The sequence below is a fragment of the Culex pipiens genome, chromosome 2 (assembly GCF_016801865.2).
Source record: "Culex pipiens pallens isolate TS chromosome 2, TS_CPP_V2, whole genome shotgun sequence".
In the NCBI taxonomy this organism is placed as follows: Eukaryota; Metazoa; Arthropoda; class Insecta; order Diptera; family Culicidae; genus Culex; species Culex pipiens.
In genome coordinates, this window is record NC_068938.1 from 173,574,347 (window position 1) to 173,591,758 (window position 17,412).

The 17,412-nt window shown below is 35.3% G+C and overlaps 1 protein-coding gene across 1 annotated transcript; it reads right to left on the bottom strand.

The window, feature by feature from the left end:
- Positions 1 to 1,401: 1,401 nt before the first annotated feature.
- LOC120417001 (uncharacterized) lies at positions 1,402 to 17,057 on the bottom strand. The gene is made up of 6 exons (XM_039578943.2): positions 16,796 to 17,057; positions 9,516 to 10,295; positions 4,612 to 5,230; positions 2,276 to 2,476; positions 1,999 to 2,209; positions 1,402 to 1,935 (listed from the first exon to the last, which is right to left on the bottom strand). Exons 2-6 carry the CDS (start codon positions 9,861 to 9,863, stop codon positions 1,638 to 1,640), a joined length of 1,677 nt encoding a protein of 558 aa, XP_039434877.1. The 5' UTR covers positions 9,864 to 10,295; positions 16,796 to 17,057; the 3' UTR covers positions 1,402 to 1,637.
- Between the last annotated feature and the right edge of the window lie 355 nt (positions 17,058 to 17,412).

Below are 17,412 nucleotides of genomic sequence, written 5' to 3' on the forward strand. Positions count from 1 at the left end.
AGGAAATGTAGTTTAAAGTGTGTACCAAAAACCGGGGTGACATTGATAGGATTTAAATTTTATGTTTGGAATATTTTCCAACTGTTAAGGTTTTTCTCAAGATTAATATTTTTAAAACATGTACTGGGGTAGGCCATGCACTATTTTTGGAAAAAAGTTTTTTTCAACAGTGTTTAAAAAAAAAGATTACGTTAAAAATTCTTAGTTTGAATTCCGGGGTGACCTTGATAATCATAGTTTTTCTTGTTAAATTCAGATTTAAGGTGTTTTAACTTAATTTTACGTCAGTTGTACCATCACTAAGGTTTCTGATAAAGTTTTCAACTATGAATACGAAGAGACGAGTTGTTCCTTTTAATTCCGCTACATATTTTAATATATTGACAGATACAGCTTTCGTCTACTTCTTGCAGACTTCATCAGTGTTCTGTTCTCGACTAAGTTTTTATGAAAAAAATCAATGTTTAAATTTAGTACTGAGTTTATGAGCATTTTAACAAAATATGTGAACATTTTAGGTAAAATTTAAAAAAAAAGTAAGAATTTTGTCTGAAATGTGTTAAAACAAGTTATGTTTATAAAATAATCGATTAATATTGGATTTTAAACTAAATTCGGTCAGTATGATTTCATAGCATTCCGTACGTATTCAATGTGTACTCTTCATTTTGCAGAAAAATCTCAAACCTATCAAAGTCACCCTGTTTTGAGGTGAAAAAAGGTGAGGCATTGTGAGCTGCACAAAATGACGTTCTTAACTCAATTTGGCCCAAAACGCACGTATGAAAATTTAGCACGACGGCGACGATATGCTTTGTTTGGTTTTGCGCTGTTTTGAAAACACAGCAACTTGAAAATAGCCTCAAATTCACGTAAAAATCGTTATAATTCCTCAATAAAGGCTCGAAATATTTTGCTGTCTTCGGCAACAATGTGTTATTTTATTTTATAAACAACTCTTCAGAACATAGTAGGCTGCTTCAATGCTAACTTTTTGAGTTATTCAGAAACATTTTTTAAGCACTACCCGTTTTTGAGTAAAAATGGCATTTTAGGTTTTCATGCAACTTTTTCAAATTGGTTGGCTAGATTTTGTGAATTTTATGAAACGCCCAACTGTACATCTTTTTTTTGCAGCCCGGAGAGCTATAATTGGTTCAAACGGCGCGGAGTTATGATTATTTGAAATTCAGGGCAACTATTAACACAATCAGAACACGTTTGTTTCAATCCGTGCTATTTTTGTGAGGAATTGTTGTTCGACAATGAAGGTTAAGTCAAATTACCAATCAAGAGTTGGCTACAATATATATTAAAGAAAGGGATTGTTTGATTTCATATGGTTAATTGGAGAGTGTCAGTGAGCATATCTTTCGAAGGTATTCATAAAACAGTGTGGTGCTCTTTGGATATTTATTCGTAAATTTGTTCATACTGATTTGGTTTATCTTTCTGTTAAATACTATCAGTACACGTAATCCTTAACGCTTTAATACTAGAATTATGCGTGATTGTGTGTGCTCTGCTTGTGTAGAGCGTGCTCCATCTGATTCCACTCGATTTGTCCAGGTCTGTGGAATTAAATGAATTACGCCCCATTAATTCTATCCTCGCTCTGACTTTCCGACCACCCCATATCACAGCAGCGGAACCTCCGTCTTCCGGTCCAGCGTTTTCATCTCGCGCTCCATTTCCCGCTCTGCCTCGACCGCCCGCAGATCGATCGAGCCGGAATAGTTCCAGCACTCGCGGATGATGGTCCACTTTTTGCGCCCTCCAATGAACAGGACTCCGATGAGCAGGCCCTGGAAGATGACGGCGTACGCGGCGCCGATTCGCAGCACGTCCTGGCCACTGCCGGGGTGGCTTCGCATCGAGGTGTACGCCAGCCAGCAGACCACGGTGAAGATGGCTTCGACCGTGCAGAGGCGGTTACTGGAACAACAAAAGGATTATTAATTGATTCTAGTAAAATCAGCAAAAAGTGTGATTCCTTACACGGCCCGGAGGTCCTTCAGCCGCTCCCCGTTGATCCGGGGCTGGGCGGTAAGTGCCTCGGTGTAGGTCAGTTCGGTGTAGTTCTGCGCGGACACGGCGAACCGGATGAACTTGCTGTCGGCCAGAGTCCGAATGGCACGGTGACTTAGATAGAGGACTACCGCGATCGCTAGGTAGTAGATGTACAGCACCAGGTGGAATATCAGGGAATCTAAGAATTTTTTTTTTAACAAAAGTTAGTAATCGTCATTTTGTCTACCAAAGACTCGATCCGTACTTCTCCACGGCAGGAACAGAGGTAAGATGGTGATGATGTACAGTACCCCCAGGGAGATGAACACATCCCGTTTGCCCCGGGGCTCGAACTCCATCCCATTAGGAAGGTAATACGCCGCGTACAAGTAGTTGTACACGTTCATGAAGAAGAACGCGTAGATGGACGACATCAGGAACACGTGGGCGAAGACTAGAAGGACGGCTGGAAGGTGTAAAATTAATTGACAAACATTAGCATTTAATTTGTGACTTTTAATCATCAACATAATATTTTGTAGAGTTCATCCATGTTCTGGGGACCAAAAAATAAACAGCTGATTACAGGGTGGCCACTCAAGTCGGAAAATCGGCAAAGTAGGGAAAAGTATTAAATTCATAAAAAAATGCAAAAAATCGGAAACAAAAAGTCGGGAATGTGTTATTTTTGGTCAAAAAATCGGGAAATGTCTGAATATGTATGTAATTTTTGTAATATTTTGTTCAATTTAACTCGTTTTGAGCATTTTGCTATAAATGTATGGTTCCTTCACCATTTAACACTTGCAGCACCAACGGGGTCAAAACCTACGCGAAGCACCAAGGGGGTAAACGAAGTTGGAAATGCAACTTCGACCGGCTGTATCTCGGCAAAACCTCTACCGATGTGGATGATCCTTGTTGCTTTCGATCCGGAAGGATGTCAAGAATCACCTAAAACAAGGAAGATCCAAAACATATGCGTCTACCCTAAGTTACAATGAAAAAGGCATTTCCAACTTTTTTTTCCAATGGTTCAAAGAGCCGGTGAAGTTGCATTTCGAAATTGTTTGACCCCGTTGGGGCTACAAGTGTTTAATCCATTGATTTTGATTTAGCTGCTTTGAATTTAAAATTATTTCATAAGAAGCTTCTTCAAACAAAGCTGTTGGAAAAAAGCGATTTTCTGTTCGAAAATGTTTAATAAATACTTGTAATATAAAATAAAATCAGCTGATAGATGTGTTAAAAAAAACACAATTCTAGAGTTTTTTTTTAAGTTCCTATAAGCTATTGTGTTTTATATATTTATAGGACCTAATAAAAAAAGTAATTGGAAAACATTTTTGCTTTTTGAAAATATAAAAAAAAGAATTTGTGAAAAATATCAAAAAGATTTTTTTAATAAATTAAAGAATATGTCTCGCATTTCGCTTTTTTTAAGAAGCACAGTTCTTATTAAACTGAATTTTACATTAAAATAGAATTATAAACATTAAAATACTGACAAATTAATAAATCAACATAGATTTTTGGAATTAAATATCAAATACACCATATTAAAAATTAAACTTGATGGTTTTTTTTTCTGTACTCTTCGATATTTGGATTGTTTGAAAGAATAAAGCTGTCCTCAGGCGTTTCTGGGAAAAAATATTGATAAAATTTGAAATTTAGTTCTTGTGAACTTTTTACCCTTCTCTTTCATTTTCCTATTGAAACCATGGAACAAAAACGTTAGAACAAAAAAATGGCAATTTTCAAAATTAAACATAAAATTTTATGTATTTTTTTTTGCCTATTTTTTATATTTGATTGTTGTTTATAGCTTTCTCCTTTAATGGAAATTATTAGTGCTTCCATGCCTCAAGTCCTTTTTTTATAAGTTTGTTGTTCAGTTTCTAGTTTTCACATCTTTTTTTGAGGGGAAATTCCTATTATTTGAGGTTCTGAAAATGTCGGGAATTCAAAAATAGGATTTGAGTGCTCACCCTGTGATTAACTTAAACATATTCTACAACTTTATGTGGAATGTGTTTTCCCTTAAAAAAAAATCATCCCTGTTCAAAAGATATCACTGAAATTTTGACTGAACTTTACCAAATTTTTCATCGAGGTAATATACCGCCATTCCACGTCAAACAGGGTTAAAAGTGCTTTGATATGACTAAAATTTGCCACGGAAGTTCATTGGTCAAAATAATTAAACTATTTCCGGTGACGAATGACCATGAGTAGGTAAATAATCAACAGTTGAACCATTTTTTTGATTGGCGATTAAGATGCTTCTATCCGAAAAAGGGAGGTAAAAAATGACGTTTTCGTCGATTTGCGCAAAAACCACATTTTTCAATACATTATACCCGGGAAAAAAACTAGCTTAATATTTGAAAAGGTCATATGAAAATTTCATTTGTTTGGTTCTTAAGGTCTCGGGACCACAGAGATCATGTCTGAAAGTATTTTTCCGAATTCTTTGTAATAGTGTTACATATATCATGAGATATCATGTATTGAATATAAAAACTAAGTTTTTGACGTGGAACGGCGATGGATCGCGTTTCCGTGAACAAACTTTTAACTCTAGAATAAAAAACTTACCAGTACTATCGGGATCAATGCACCGATCGTCACAGATTGCCAGCGTGACCATTATCAACCCCACCAGGAACGATCCAGCGTGTCCGGCCAGCAGATACCCAAAGATATCGTTCAGCTGTGGCACAAACGCGTATGCCAAACAGGTGAACAGCAACGTCAACGAAGCCAGCACCATCCCGATATAAATCAGCACCGCCGTAGATTTCAACTCTATCCGATGCACCTCATCGTCGCAGACTTTTGCAAAAAGTCGAGATTTCCCGTCCATTTCAACACAGTACCGGTTGAACACGGTCATGAAACTGTCCTCGATCAGCACCAGCAGCGATCCGTTTTGGATCACAAACAGCTGATCGCCCTGTTCTCGACTGTACTGGAAGGTTTGGTTACTTCCGACACACATGTCGTTGGGTTCGTAGTTGAAGTGCAGCCGGTTTTCCTTGTCCTCGATGCACTCGGAATCACCGTAGAACACGGCGTAGATGGTTTCCACGTCCACTGAGGCATTTCCCGGAATGCACCGGAATTGACCATTCTTGGTCTGTTCGAACATCTCCCCAAAGGGACAGCATTTCTTGATGAGGCTATTTTTGTCGTAGACTGGTTGGTGTGGTGAAAGCTGGAATGAAATTAAAATAGGTTGTAGTAGGCCTTTTTTAAACTATAAACATTATATTTTAAGACGTTTTGACAACTTCAATTCAAAATTCCCAGTATTTATATTTAAAATATAAGAAAAATATTTTTGATGACCACTTCACCAAATCGTCAATCTCCAACCATGTCCTTCCGGTTAGTTTATTCACCCTCGAACCACCCCTCAAAATTGTAAAAAGTTAAATCCCAGTCCCCTTTCAGCACCTGTCCGATCTGCATGGAGGCCGTGGAGAGCCGAGGCAAGTTTCTAACCTGTGGGCACCTGTTTCACGATACGTGCATCGATAGTTGGTTGACCAGTCGGACTAGCTGTCCGCTTTGTCGAAACCAGGAGTTGCAGAGTCCAATGGGGCAACAGCAGCAGAACAGTCAAGAGCAGCCCAGGAGAGATGATTCGATCTTTCGGCTGTACTACGGAGCTTAGCAAGAAGTTTGATTGAAGATTGTGAAATGCTTTAAAACAAAAGGGGTCCAAATTTTATGTGCGAAATAAACGAATTTTGTTAAAAAGCCTTTAAAATGTGGATTTTTATTCAGTTTAGCTTGATTTTGCCTTTTTGCCATAACATTTTAAATTTGTTCCTAATTCCAATCTTAGCTCACCAAACCACGATGCCCTAGTGGTTGGCATTTTTGTTTTTCAATACTAAGAATGGGGGACTGAACGTGAACGAAATTGATTTTTGATTATGTGAATGCTGAGTTCAGTAATAAAATTTTCTCAGCATTTCAAAAATGTATGGACACTCCATTTAAAAATTAAAAAAAAATTACCTGAAATATCTACAACTCAAATATTACAAATATACGTTTCTATTTAGAAATCAATTTTAACAACTTCAAATTGCATTTTTTTTCTGAGCATTTTTGATTCTTCAAAAATACATTATGTTATCAAAAATTTATAACTTGGCCAAAAACAAAACACCCGCTATTGGTAGGGCTAGTGATTTTTCGCGATTTCACGGAAGACGCGTAATCCGTGAAATTCACCCCTGACCGTGAAATTTGGGAAATACCGTAAAATGCCACTAAATTTGAATATTCAATTGATATATAGCATTTAACCATTATTTTTGTAAATCAAACATTTTCAAAGATTTTTAAAGCATTTTAAAATCAGTTTACAAATAAAAAAGTATTTCATATCAGAGTTACAACAATTTGTGAAGCTATTTTTCATTAGAATATTCAACAAAATGCAGATAGTTGCTTTATTCCACAAAATTCCAAAAAGTTTCTAAAAGAACATTAATCAATACTTCTTTAAAAGAAAACGCAAAAAAATACATTTTTTTTTAAATGTTTGTGAAACTTATTTTGAATAATCAACTATGTTAAACAACGATGAACAAATTGCATTTAAATATTTTGAATATAAATTCTGTGTTTGGATTCAATTGATAAAAAAAAATACCAATTGAAAACATATTTGTTAACCATTTTTCAATGTATTATATTTATTCTTGAATTATTAATAAATGTAAAAACTGCTTTTAATGAAGTTTTGCCTAAACTTAATTAAAAAGCTAAAATTTCCCTATAGCTGAAAAAAAAGAAAGCAAAAAAAAACTTTATTGCACTTATTTGAATGATTCTAGTTTTGATGAATTAGAGGTTCAGGACGTGCTTCTTTTGGAGGTATTTAAGCAAATTAATTTGTAAAATCTCAATACAATTAAAACAGGTGTATCATAAATTCTTGACTCTTTTATTATAGGACCAAATGTTAACATTGACTGTTTTAATTTCACACCTTATGTCAATGTTCATTGGAGTAAACGGGATGCACTCAATGTTTACATTTGTTTGTAAGACCTTATAAAAAAAATCTAGAATTCAACAAGCGAAAATTCTTCAAAATTTCCCAAGAGTACCGTGAAATTGCCGTAAAATTTCAATGTTTCGTAAATAGCATGCTGTGAAAAATCACTAGCTTTAGCTATTTGGTGTGAGCTAAAAGTCTACTTAAACGTATCAAATAAACAAAAATAAAAAAAAGGGTTAAGTTTGTAAATATCGAGTTTTTGTACTAAAAATATGGGTATTTTATCGCAATTCTAAGCAAGATTATGCAACAAATCAAATTTTGTTTTCAAACCGGTTTGCTGTAGATTTGTGTTGAAATTTTGAAATTTAACATAAATTATGATAAATTTCAAAATTGTCAACACCAGCCATGTGCAACAATTTCCACTTCACCCGTGCGGGAAACCGATAAAGGGGTAATTTATGCGTTCCAGACTGTCAAAATTCCATAACGTAATAGAAAATCTTCTGTTCGCTGCCTTTGTTCGTGTTTGAAGTTTCTGGCCGAGACTCTTATCACCGGTTAATTTGAGATTGTTTTAGATCGATTCCAAATATTTCAAATATTTGCTTTAAAGGGCGTAAATAAAAAAGTAGTGTTAAATTTCATCTCATTTACAGAATTAAAGAACAAAAAGTATATCAAATGCTTAATACATCATATCAATCCCAGGCCCGTGATACTGACGTAGCTTGCTGAAGCCGCCACCAAATGTTTGGTTGCGCTGTTTCGGGAATAACATTTCAGAGGGTCACAAATCAAAATATAATAAGTCTTATTTATTTTTTTGGAAAATAATCCTGTAGCTGCTCTTATTGATTCTTTTCATTAAAATAAACCATAAATGCCGCCAACAACAATATATGTTTAGCATCAGGTCTCAGGCAAAGCTTCCCAGCAGGTGTCTTTTTCAAATCCTCTGAAATGTCTTCCGCAAATTCTTATTTAGCCAATGAACTTACAGATCATCATAATGTTAATTTAAATCTACAATTTGAGGCGGTTGAGCTAAACCATGTTGTTGGGAAACCTTAAGAGCGAGTCCACGAAAAGGGACGTTGTGGGGCTCACGTTGTGGGGCTTTACAAAAAAACATGTTTTTGAGTCAAACAAACCAACTTCTATGGTACCCCGTGGTTTGAATGTGTTGGTAAATTTTCGACAAGAAAGGCAGAACATAAAAGTTCAAATTTACAAACTAATTTTGTTATTTTGTGTCTATTCCTACTGAAACAAATTAAAAAATATTCAAATATTGTGCAAAAACATTGCTAACATCACTTCTCAATTCACCCCATGTGTCTCGATTTGCCCCAGATAATGGTACACATTTAATTTCATTTTAACTAACAAAACAAAAATAAAGAAAAAAAAATATTTTCGTCCTTTCGATTTTGCGCCCTTTTCGTCATGTTACTCCCCATAATTTTGACACTAGACACCAAAACTTTGGTACTTTTTAGGCTTCAGTGACATTGTATGCAGATGACAGCCGAAGCATCCCCGTGATCAATCCAGTTATTGTAATAAAATTACCTTATCTAGATTTTAACTCGAGCTAAGAACGTCATTTTGTGCAACCTTCAATGCATCACCCTTTGTCCCTCACAGTTCCCCAAAATTCGATTTCAATCCAAAAACAAAAACAAAAACAATAAAAAAACCGTGATTTGTTGTCACTCTTCATATGAAAGAAGTTTCTGACAAACTCTTATAATTGCTGCAAGTGTGACAACTGGCCAATGGGATTTTAGTCCAAACGTGTTTGACACACGTACATGCCCGACTACTGAAAACAATTTAAATTATAATGGCGGAGTCCATCATCAAAATTCAATCAAACTTCGTGACGATTCACAGAATGATAAACAAAACCAAAGGTTTTTGTTATTGTTAACATTGCGTGCTCTATTTTTTGTTTATTCATGGTCAAACATTAAAACGCGTTTTTCTCGAAACGTAAAAAAGTGACGTGTGGCAAGATAGTACAATCACGACGATTTACCCTTTTTATACTTTTACTTTTCAGAGAAAGTTGACAAAGAATGCAATTCTATTCATGACTCAAACTGATTTTGAATCCGAAAATCGCACTGCACTTCCCTATGACATCATTATCGTTCACCCACCTGCAACATTCCTGACACCCTCAAATTTGCAAAGCATTCCCTCGATTCGTTTACTCTTCCCATTCGAGATCCCATAATAATCAACCGTTGCGCTTCGCAGTTGCAACGCTCCACAAAGAACACGACTCGATTTTTGCTACTTGTCCGTTACAAAAAAAGAATTCCCCTGTCTCACGTCACAAAAAGTCGTCGACGACGATCGTGATTCACACATCAAGTATTCCCCATGAGCATGAAGTATTCCGCATAAAACGACTCATTGTACTTATCAAAACTAAACAAATGTAGTATTAATAGCCCATAATTACCTCAAACTGTGAGCAATTGGGTGCGGCATTACCGTCGCCGGTGTCATCAACTTTTGGCGCCACCGTCGTAGACGTTGTCGTTGAAGTCGTCGTCGTAGACGTTGCTATCGTAGTCTTCTGCGTTGTTGTTGTTGTCGTTTCCACCTTCTCCGTTGTCGTCACCGGTTCCGTTACAACCGGCACGGGTAGTGTCGTAATTTCTTCGGCTACTTCCTGTGCAAGAACGTCCGTAGCAGACTCAACCTTGGTTGACTCATTTGAGGTTAGGTTCGCCAACTCCACGCTGGATAAGCTGATAAGAACTAGTGCAATCGCCAGCCACAGCTTAAGTCGCGCACGTGAATGCATTTCGAAATACGCACGACCTCGGGGGAAGGCCACCAACACTACACCGACCGCCGTCCACTGCGCTCGAAGATCGCTCACGAACTGCGCGCGCGCCGGCTACCGCGGGCTGTCAACACGGAGAGGCTCACGGCACCGTACAATTAAGTCACCACTACAACCTACACCTGGTTGTACCCTTAAGTTCTTTGTATTAAGCCGGTTGTTATTGTGCCAGAACTGTGGCACGAGCACTACGAAGCACTGCGACGACCGAAGCTAATGACTTCCAGAGATTGGGCGTGCTTGCCAAGTCATTCATAACGGGGCTGACGACGGCAACGGCGGCGGCGTCACTAGCCGCCGGTTTTACGTTGATGTAATGGGTTTTTGTTTCGAGAGTATCGTGAGCGCAGAGAAACAACGGGGTTCCACCCCGCGTGACCCTTGGGAGACCTGTGGAGAAATAGGGGAAAAGAGGGTGTTTAAGCTACAGATACTCAGGAAAATGTCCAATGTAAGCTAAAAATTGCTTGTTAAAAATTGATCTGAAGTGAATTAAATCAATAGTTTTACTAAAAGCACACTTATAAACAAATAATTTTAAATTTTGAGATAATTATATTGCATTGTAAATCTATTTAAAAGTATTGCAAACTGTAATTGAGTAATTCTCTGCGTTTTCTCAAATCGACTTTTCTTAGCATAATTTATTTGACATACAAGGCACCATACAATTTTGCGAGCTTGTGTTAATTAGGAAATCTGTATCTTACAAAGGAATCGATGTGGTGTCTTCGGCAAAGTTTTAGCTTATTTCAATTCTAGGCAGTCGGTTGCGGAAAGATTGGTGTATTAAGATTTTAATATATGATTAATTCGATCGCGATTCTCCAGAAATTATTCGTCAGTGTACCTTCAGATCTGCGATGATATAGGAAGAGCTTCATTTATTCAAACAAATGATATCATAAACCCTAAAACATTTTCGTTGGCGTGTCTTCCGATCATAGGGAGGACTATTAATCAAGCAATACGACTTGCTTGCCTTAACAAAACGACTCCACCGCTTCTGCACTTTTCAAGGCAATAATCGCACACCACGAACAAAGCATAATGAAACAAAAGATGAAAAATAAAACAATTCTGGAGTTTTTTTTTGAAAAGGTCCAATAAACCATATTTCCAGTTTTTGCTTTTTGGGTGTTTTTAGGACCGCCTTGAGTCAGGGGTATTGAAAAACACCCAAAAAGCAAAAACTGAAAATTTGGTTTATTGGTCCTTTTCAAAAAAAAACTCCAGAATTTTTCACCTCACATAATAAATTATCACGGTACGGCTGAAACGCCTCTTTTCTACTGATATTTATGTGTTTTCTTAAAAGTATACTTTAACCTGAATTTAAAATATGCTAAAAATCAGAATCGTCCAAAAGTTCGTCTGAACCGTAAAAAAAAGAAAATACAAATTCAAAACCGTTTTTTTCTTCGAAATTTTGATTGACAGTATTTAAGTTTTTTTCTCTCCAAAAATTCATTTAAAAAATCTTTGATACCAGATTTTGCACCATCCTAAACTCTAGAGAAATAAAATACAATACCGTCAACAGCATCAAATTTCGAAAATTACTTTTTTCTGGAATTCATATTTAGTTTTGCAAAATAGAAAAAGAACAAAGTATAATCCTAATCAACAATAACAACAAAAATCTTAAAATTTTATGAAATTATTTGGGATTTACCTACTTATTTTTTTTAATTTTATTTGCTTTTAAATATTATTACTTTACATAAAAAAGAATTTAAAAATCAGCATATTTAATCTATGATTGAAAATTTAATTTTGGAGCTAGAAAGGCATTTTTGAGAGTACGTCCTGGATTATTGAAAAACTAGGAGCTCTCAGCTCGAGAGTAATTTGTTAGTTTGTCTTTGTTCCCCGGAAAAGGCATATTTATTTGGGACATAGCGGTACAATGAATTGATTTTTCAAGGAGAGCTGAATTTCTGATGAAACTAGCTTGACCGTCAAGCAAATCAATCAAGAGTTCATGTGTTTTCAACTGAAAGGTAATTATTTTATCGGAGTTTTGTCAATTTATTTTACCGAAACCTTGATTGTGCTGAAATTCTGCCTTCCCTGGCCATTGAAATTCATAGTGGTCCTTGAAAAGTTTATTTTAGGGGAAAGTGGGGCAAGTGTAACAAGCTAAGGAAATGCTCGTTATAACTCATTAAAAACGTGAAAAATTTGTCGGATTTTTTTATAATCATCTTATTCCAGGTCTTGACTAAGACTTTGATAGAACAGGTTTTTAAAAAATCCAGTTTTTGACTGTAAAAAACTGATTTTAATTTTTTTGATTTTCCGTGCGTTCTACTTAACTAGTGGGGCAAGACGAACAACCCGTTGGGGCAAGAGGAACAATGCATGAAACAACATGCTAATTTGCTAACAATTGAACTGTTATCACTTAGATACATCAGATTATAATGTATTTGAAACGTTTCTTTCATTTTTAGATTAAAAAATAATATTTTACTAAAAATTTTATCGTTTTTACAAAAAAAAATTATTACTGAGATGATAAATAGTAAATTTTCATGATATCACTATATTTTGTTTGGAAATTTTTTGTTCAGTTTTTAAGTACTTTTAAGTATTTCTTTCCCAATAAAATATGTTGTTGCAGCAATTCGTATTTTTTTTCCATACTAAAAATTTATATGGTACACTTGCCCCACCTGAACAAGATTTTTTTAAAGCTCTCAACAAAAATAACCAAAAGTTAAATCATACTTTGTAATAGGTGCAAGTCATTGGTAGGGACACTACTGATCTAGGAAAATTGCATTTTGAAAAAAAATGCCATAAAACGAATCCTATGCCTTATTTTGTACTTTCCAAATATTATAAGAAAACAAAGGTTTTGAAAAAAACTTCATTAAATCTTATGCTCCGTGGCGTTTACGTCGTTTTGGCGGTTATGTGGTAGTAGAATCAGCTACACTCAAACCCCGATGGTTTGACACCAACTGTTGTCAAACGAACGGGGTCACTTTTTAGTTTGACACCCTTTTTACACGGCGCTCACACACACTACCAAACGTTTGTTCTGGTAGTGTGCGTGAGGCATGTGTAAAAAGTGACAGTTCGTCACTTTTTAGTTTGACTTTGACCAACCAACGGGGTACAAACTAAAAAAGTGTCAAACGAAAAAGTGACCAACCACCGGGGGTTGAGTGTAATTGCATTGCTAGCAACAATTCCTCATACTGGAAATAATCAAAATTGTAAAAATTACGGCCGTACGAGCGATTGTTCCTCTTGCCCCATATGGTCGTCTTGCCCCACCTTCCCCTACATCATATTTTTGGTTGAGTCCGTTCAGAGTGAATCCAAAGCAGCAAAAAAAAATGATTTAATGGTATCATGTGGTTTGAATATTACAGTCCTTATTAAGACTAGAGTCCCGATTATAAACTTATTTTATTATTTCATGCTTGAGGAACGAAACAAAAATTAATAAACATTAGCAAATAAATCAAATTTGTGCGAGATTCCGAGAACTCCCGCGATTTTTAATACTTTTATCCCACGTCCTTTTTCAATTAATCGAAAGCTTATCAAATATTTTTAAAAATTCATCACGCCCTCTCTTACACATAAATTTTTTTCCTAAAGGACAAAACATTGTTTTTTTCTACAAGCTTCAAAATTTGATCGTCCTTTTTATCATTTTTATGAACTTTAAAGTGCAGACAACTAAATCGAATCAAATAACATATTCCTGCAAGTTAAAGGAATAAAAAATAATAAATTAGTTATCAATAAAGTTCAGTTTAGTTCTGAATGCTCACAAATGTTCAATTTGAATTGTTTTGTACCTTTTAAATTCACGAAAAAACATAGAAAAAAGAAGTTTTAGGCAGTTTGAGAATAAATGAGAAAATAAACCAATTTTTGTACACTGAGAAACATTTTCTCAACACTTTTGCAGTTTTTCACTATCAAATACAACATTGAAAACATATTTATGAAAATTGAAAAAGTCTGAAAAAGTGCTGATTATTTAATCAGAACAGTGGTTTTCAATTTTTTTTGCTCAATTGGGTCCTAAAATGAAGCTTAGATTGCTGATATTATTTTTTACAGCAATAAAGCTTATTTTTCTGAGTACAATGACCCTTTGTACGACCACAAAGAGTTAAAAATGGATTTTTAAATCAATTTTGAAAAATCAATCTCACGGTCCTTCTTGACAGAAAAGTTCCTACTTGACAGCTCGTTCCAAGGGGACCATAGTTGATCCATCGAAAAAATGTTGTCTTGTCATTAGTTTTTTGCATTAAAATGAAAAAAAAAGTGATCAGAAATGGTTTTGATCGTGTTTTTTACAGTTGTACATAAAAATTGACATAGGACTTTAGTACCCAATTCCCCCCTAAGCACAATTTCACAATTTCCCCGCCCCTCCCCCTTCCTCCACTATTCATTTTGGATTTATATGTATCAATGCAAAATATCAAAATTTAGTTTTAAAAATAGCATACAAAACGTATATACTTCTTAAGTGCTGTTGACTATAATTCCATTCATAATTCATTAAAATCTCCCAAGTACGTTAAATGATCTCAAGAGGAAAGCTCTTTAAATAAATAAAATATATACATTTGGGTGGAAAAAAACGACAACATTCTAAAACAAATCTCTCTAACATTTTTCATTTTCATTCAATAGCAACTCATGTACAAAAGTATGTTAAAACTTACAAAAACAAAACAAAACAAAATGTAAGAACTGATATGTTTTGAAATAATGCAAATGACTCAACAAAAAATTAATTAATAAATTTTTTAAAATGTAGAAACTGGCTGATACAATGTGAAATAATTAAAGAACTTTAATTTGTTTTAAAACAAATGAAATGTTTTAAAACAGCCAAATACTCGTAGAAAAGAATTTGACTTAATATTAGTTATTTTGAACAATTATGATATTTTATAAAAGAAAATTTCAGTTTGAGACAATTTCAAAGATATTTTTGCCTTAAGTTTCACAGTTTCTTTACTGCAGACTACGTTAAAATTTAATTGTTCGAACAGAGTGCTAATTTTAGGAGCACAAAAGGCTTAGAATTAATATTTTATATTTTTTCATAGAAAGAACCTTTTTTGACAGCTTGTTACATGAGACGGTTGTTCATTCAATATTTTTTAAACAAGCTGCAACTGGCAGTTCATTTACGAATTCAATGATGTGTTTAACATTGTTTATGTTAAACTATAACTGCACAGAAAAAAAAAATGATGGTAATATTCATCAGGAAATGGTGACAGATTTTGTGTCGAAAAAAAATGATTAATTTTACCCCAGAAAATGATGATTTTTCATCAGTTTTTGATGAATGTTCATCAGGTTCACATTTTTACACATTTTTTATGTAATATTACTCAAAAAAAGAGGTAATATTCAACCTACCAAATTTTCAACATTCCAAAATTCAACTTTTTTTTTCTGTGTACCACACCTAAATTTTATTTTTGTTTATATTTGAAAAATCACAAATTAATTTTGAAAATTAAATAATTGTCTAAGGATAATATTTTTTCATTATTGATCCGAGACTCGAGTTATTTTTAGTGCATTGTTATATTTTTTTTATGAAACCCATTCTCCTAAATTAAACCGAACCGAAACCCCAATCCCAAATCCCATTCAGCCTTCCCAGCTGACTCGCGTCGTGTTTTTTTTCTTTTCGCTCTCCCACCGCGTTCCACTCTCTTTGTGTCGGAATGCGACTCTCTTGTGCTCACCTTAGCAGCTCATCACGGTTTAAATTTTAAATTTAAGCACAATCACACACTCACACAGTCAGGTAGGTAGCTTCTGCTGGGTCAATTCAGCCCCCGTTGGCCATCCGCTGGAAGTCACCTCTCTCTGAGAATCCATAAATGATAATCGTTTCTTGAATTATTATGCCTTTTATGCTGTTGTTTTCTTTTAAATCAGACCTTGGGAAGGGGAACACAAACGTTAAAAAAAACCGGATACGAATTCCCCCCGAATCATGATCACAAGGTAAAACTGAGATTTGGGATTGTCAGGTAGGGTAAGAGTATCACTTATTGACCATGGTGTCTTCATTAAAGATTCATTTTTTCCTTAATTGAGCAATTTAAATAAATGTTGAAAATCACGACTTAAACATTTTTAACAGTAATTTGTCATCCAAAAGTTAACTAAGTCACCCTAAAAGAATTGTTGGTTGAATTTACAGGTCGATATTTGCCTCGGGCAGCCGTCATATCTATGTGACGAGGGTTTTATCTAGCGAAACGATTTCAGTATTTCGACGATAGTGTGTTCCTGTTCCGAATGTGAGATAGAACATTGATATAATTTTAGTGATAAGTTATGTTTTCAAGGTAATGGCACTGTTGAATTGTGACAGCTATGACTTTGAAGTCATTATCTACAAAAAAATAATGTAAACCCACGTTTGTCACACCTCAACTCCCAAGCTAGAGAAAAAGTCGAAAATGTGAATATAAAAATGCCAATTCGGAAATCCATTAAAAGCCCAACCTTTTTTCCTAAGATGTGATACCTTCAAAACTTAGCTGCTGAATCTTCAAACAAACTCCAACAGAGTTGTTCTACTTCTGCCTGGCGCTAATTAAATCTTCTGTTAACCGGTCCAATTGACCTTCGTGTTGTTCACAGCATAGAACAACATCTCATCATTCTATAGCGATCTAAACCAGATCAGCGTGACTGTTTGTGCATAGTCCACAATGTCAACATAATCTGAATCAAAACCACCTGTTCAGTCAGTTCTGTATCAATAACACCTTGCTTGAGACAGCACTACCTCTTGATGCTCGTGTGTCACAGCTTTATCAGCGATTCCGATAAGCTGCAACCGAACCGTCGACACACGAAGTCTTACTTACTAGTTCAGTTCTACGTTGAAAACAAACCCGTAACGCACACACCAACAGCTTAAGGTATTCGAACTTCGGCAAAGTCGGTTTGAATCTAGTCTAAACTATGATTTAACTATAATCCTGCACTGGCTCCAATTCGTTGCAGCGTCAAGGTCGTTCCTCTTCGTTCATCTTAAAATGACCTAGCTAACTACCTCGCTACTAAATTTAAATATTCATAAACCTCGCGGAACTCGCGCCCGACTTGACGCACCTACGCCGAACTCGCGAATACGAATACGCTTTATCTCTCGTCACCGTGCCTGTTGCCTCAACGTAAAAAAAAACAACAGAACTTTGTGTTAGTATATCTACGATCAACCGCTGCTACCAACACCTTAACCAACCAAGTGCTATCTAATGTGCCGATTTCAGCCCGCTCAGCTATAGGGTGCAACCGTGATATCGATGTGTTTTTATTTTGATTATTGTATTGGAATAAAAATGTTGCGCGATACCGATCATATCTGGAGATTTTTTTTGAAAAGGTCCAATAAACCAAATTTCCAGTTTTTGCTTTTTAGGTGTTTTTGAAACCACCTTGAGTCAGGGGTATTGAAAAACACAAAAAAAGCAAAAACTGA

Coding starts and splice junctions, on each gene's coding strand:
- LOC120417001 (XM_039578943.2), bottom strand. CDS start 9,863: ATGCATTCACGTGCGCGACTTAAGCTGTGGCTGGCGATTGCACTAGTT. Junction 5,231..9,515: donor CCAATTGCTCACAGTTTGAG/GTAATTATGGGC, acceptor ATTTCATTCCAG/CTTTCACCACACCAACCAGT. Junction 2,210..2,275: donor TCTGTTCCTGCCGTGGAGAA/GTACGGATCGAG, acceptor AAAAATTCTTAG/ATTCCCTGATATTCCACCTG.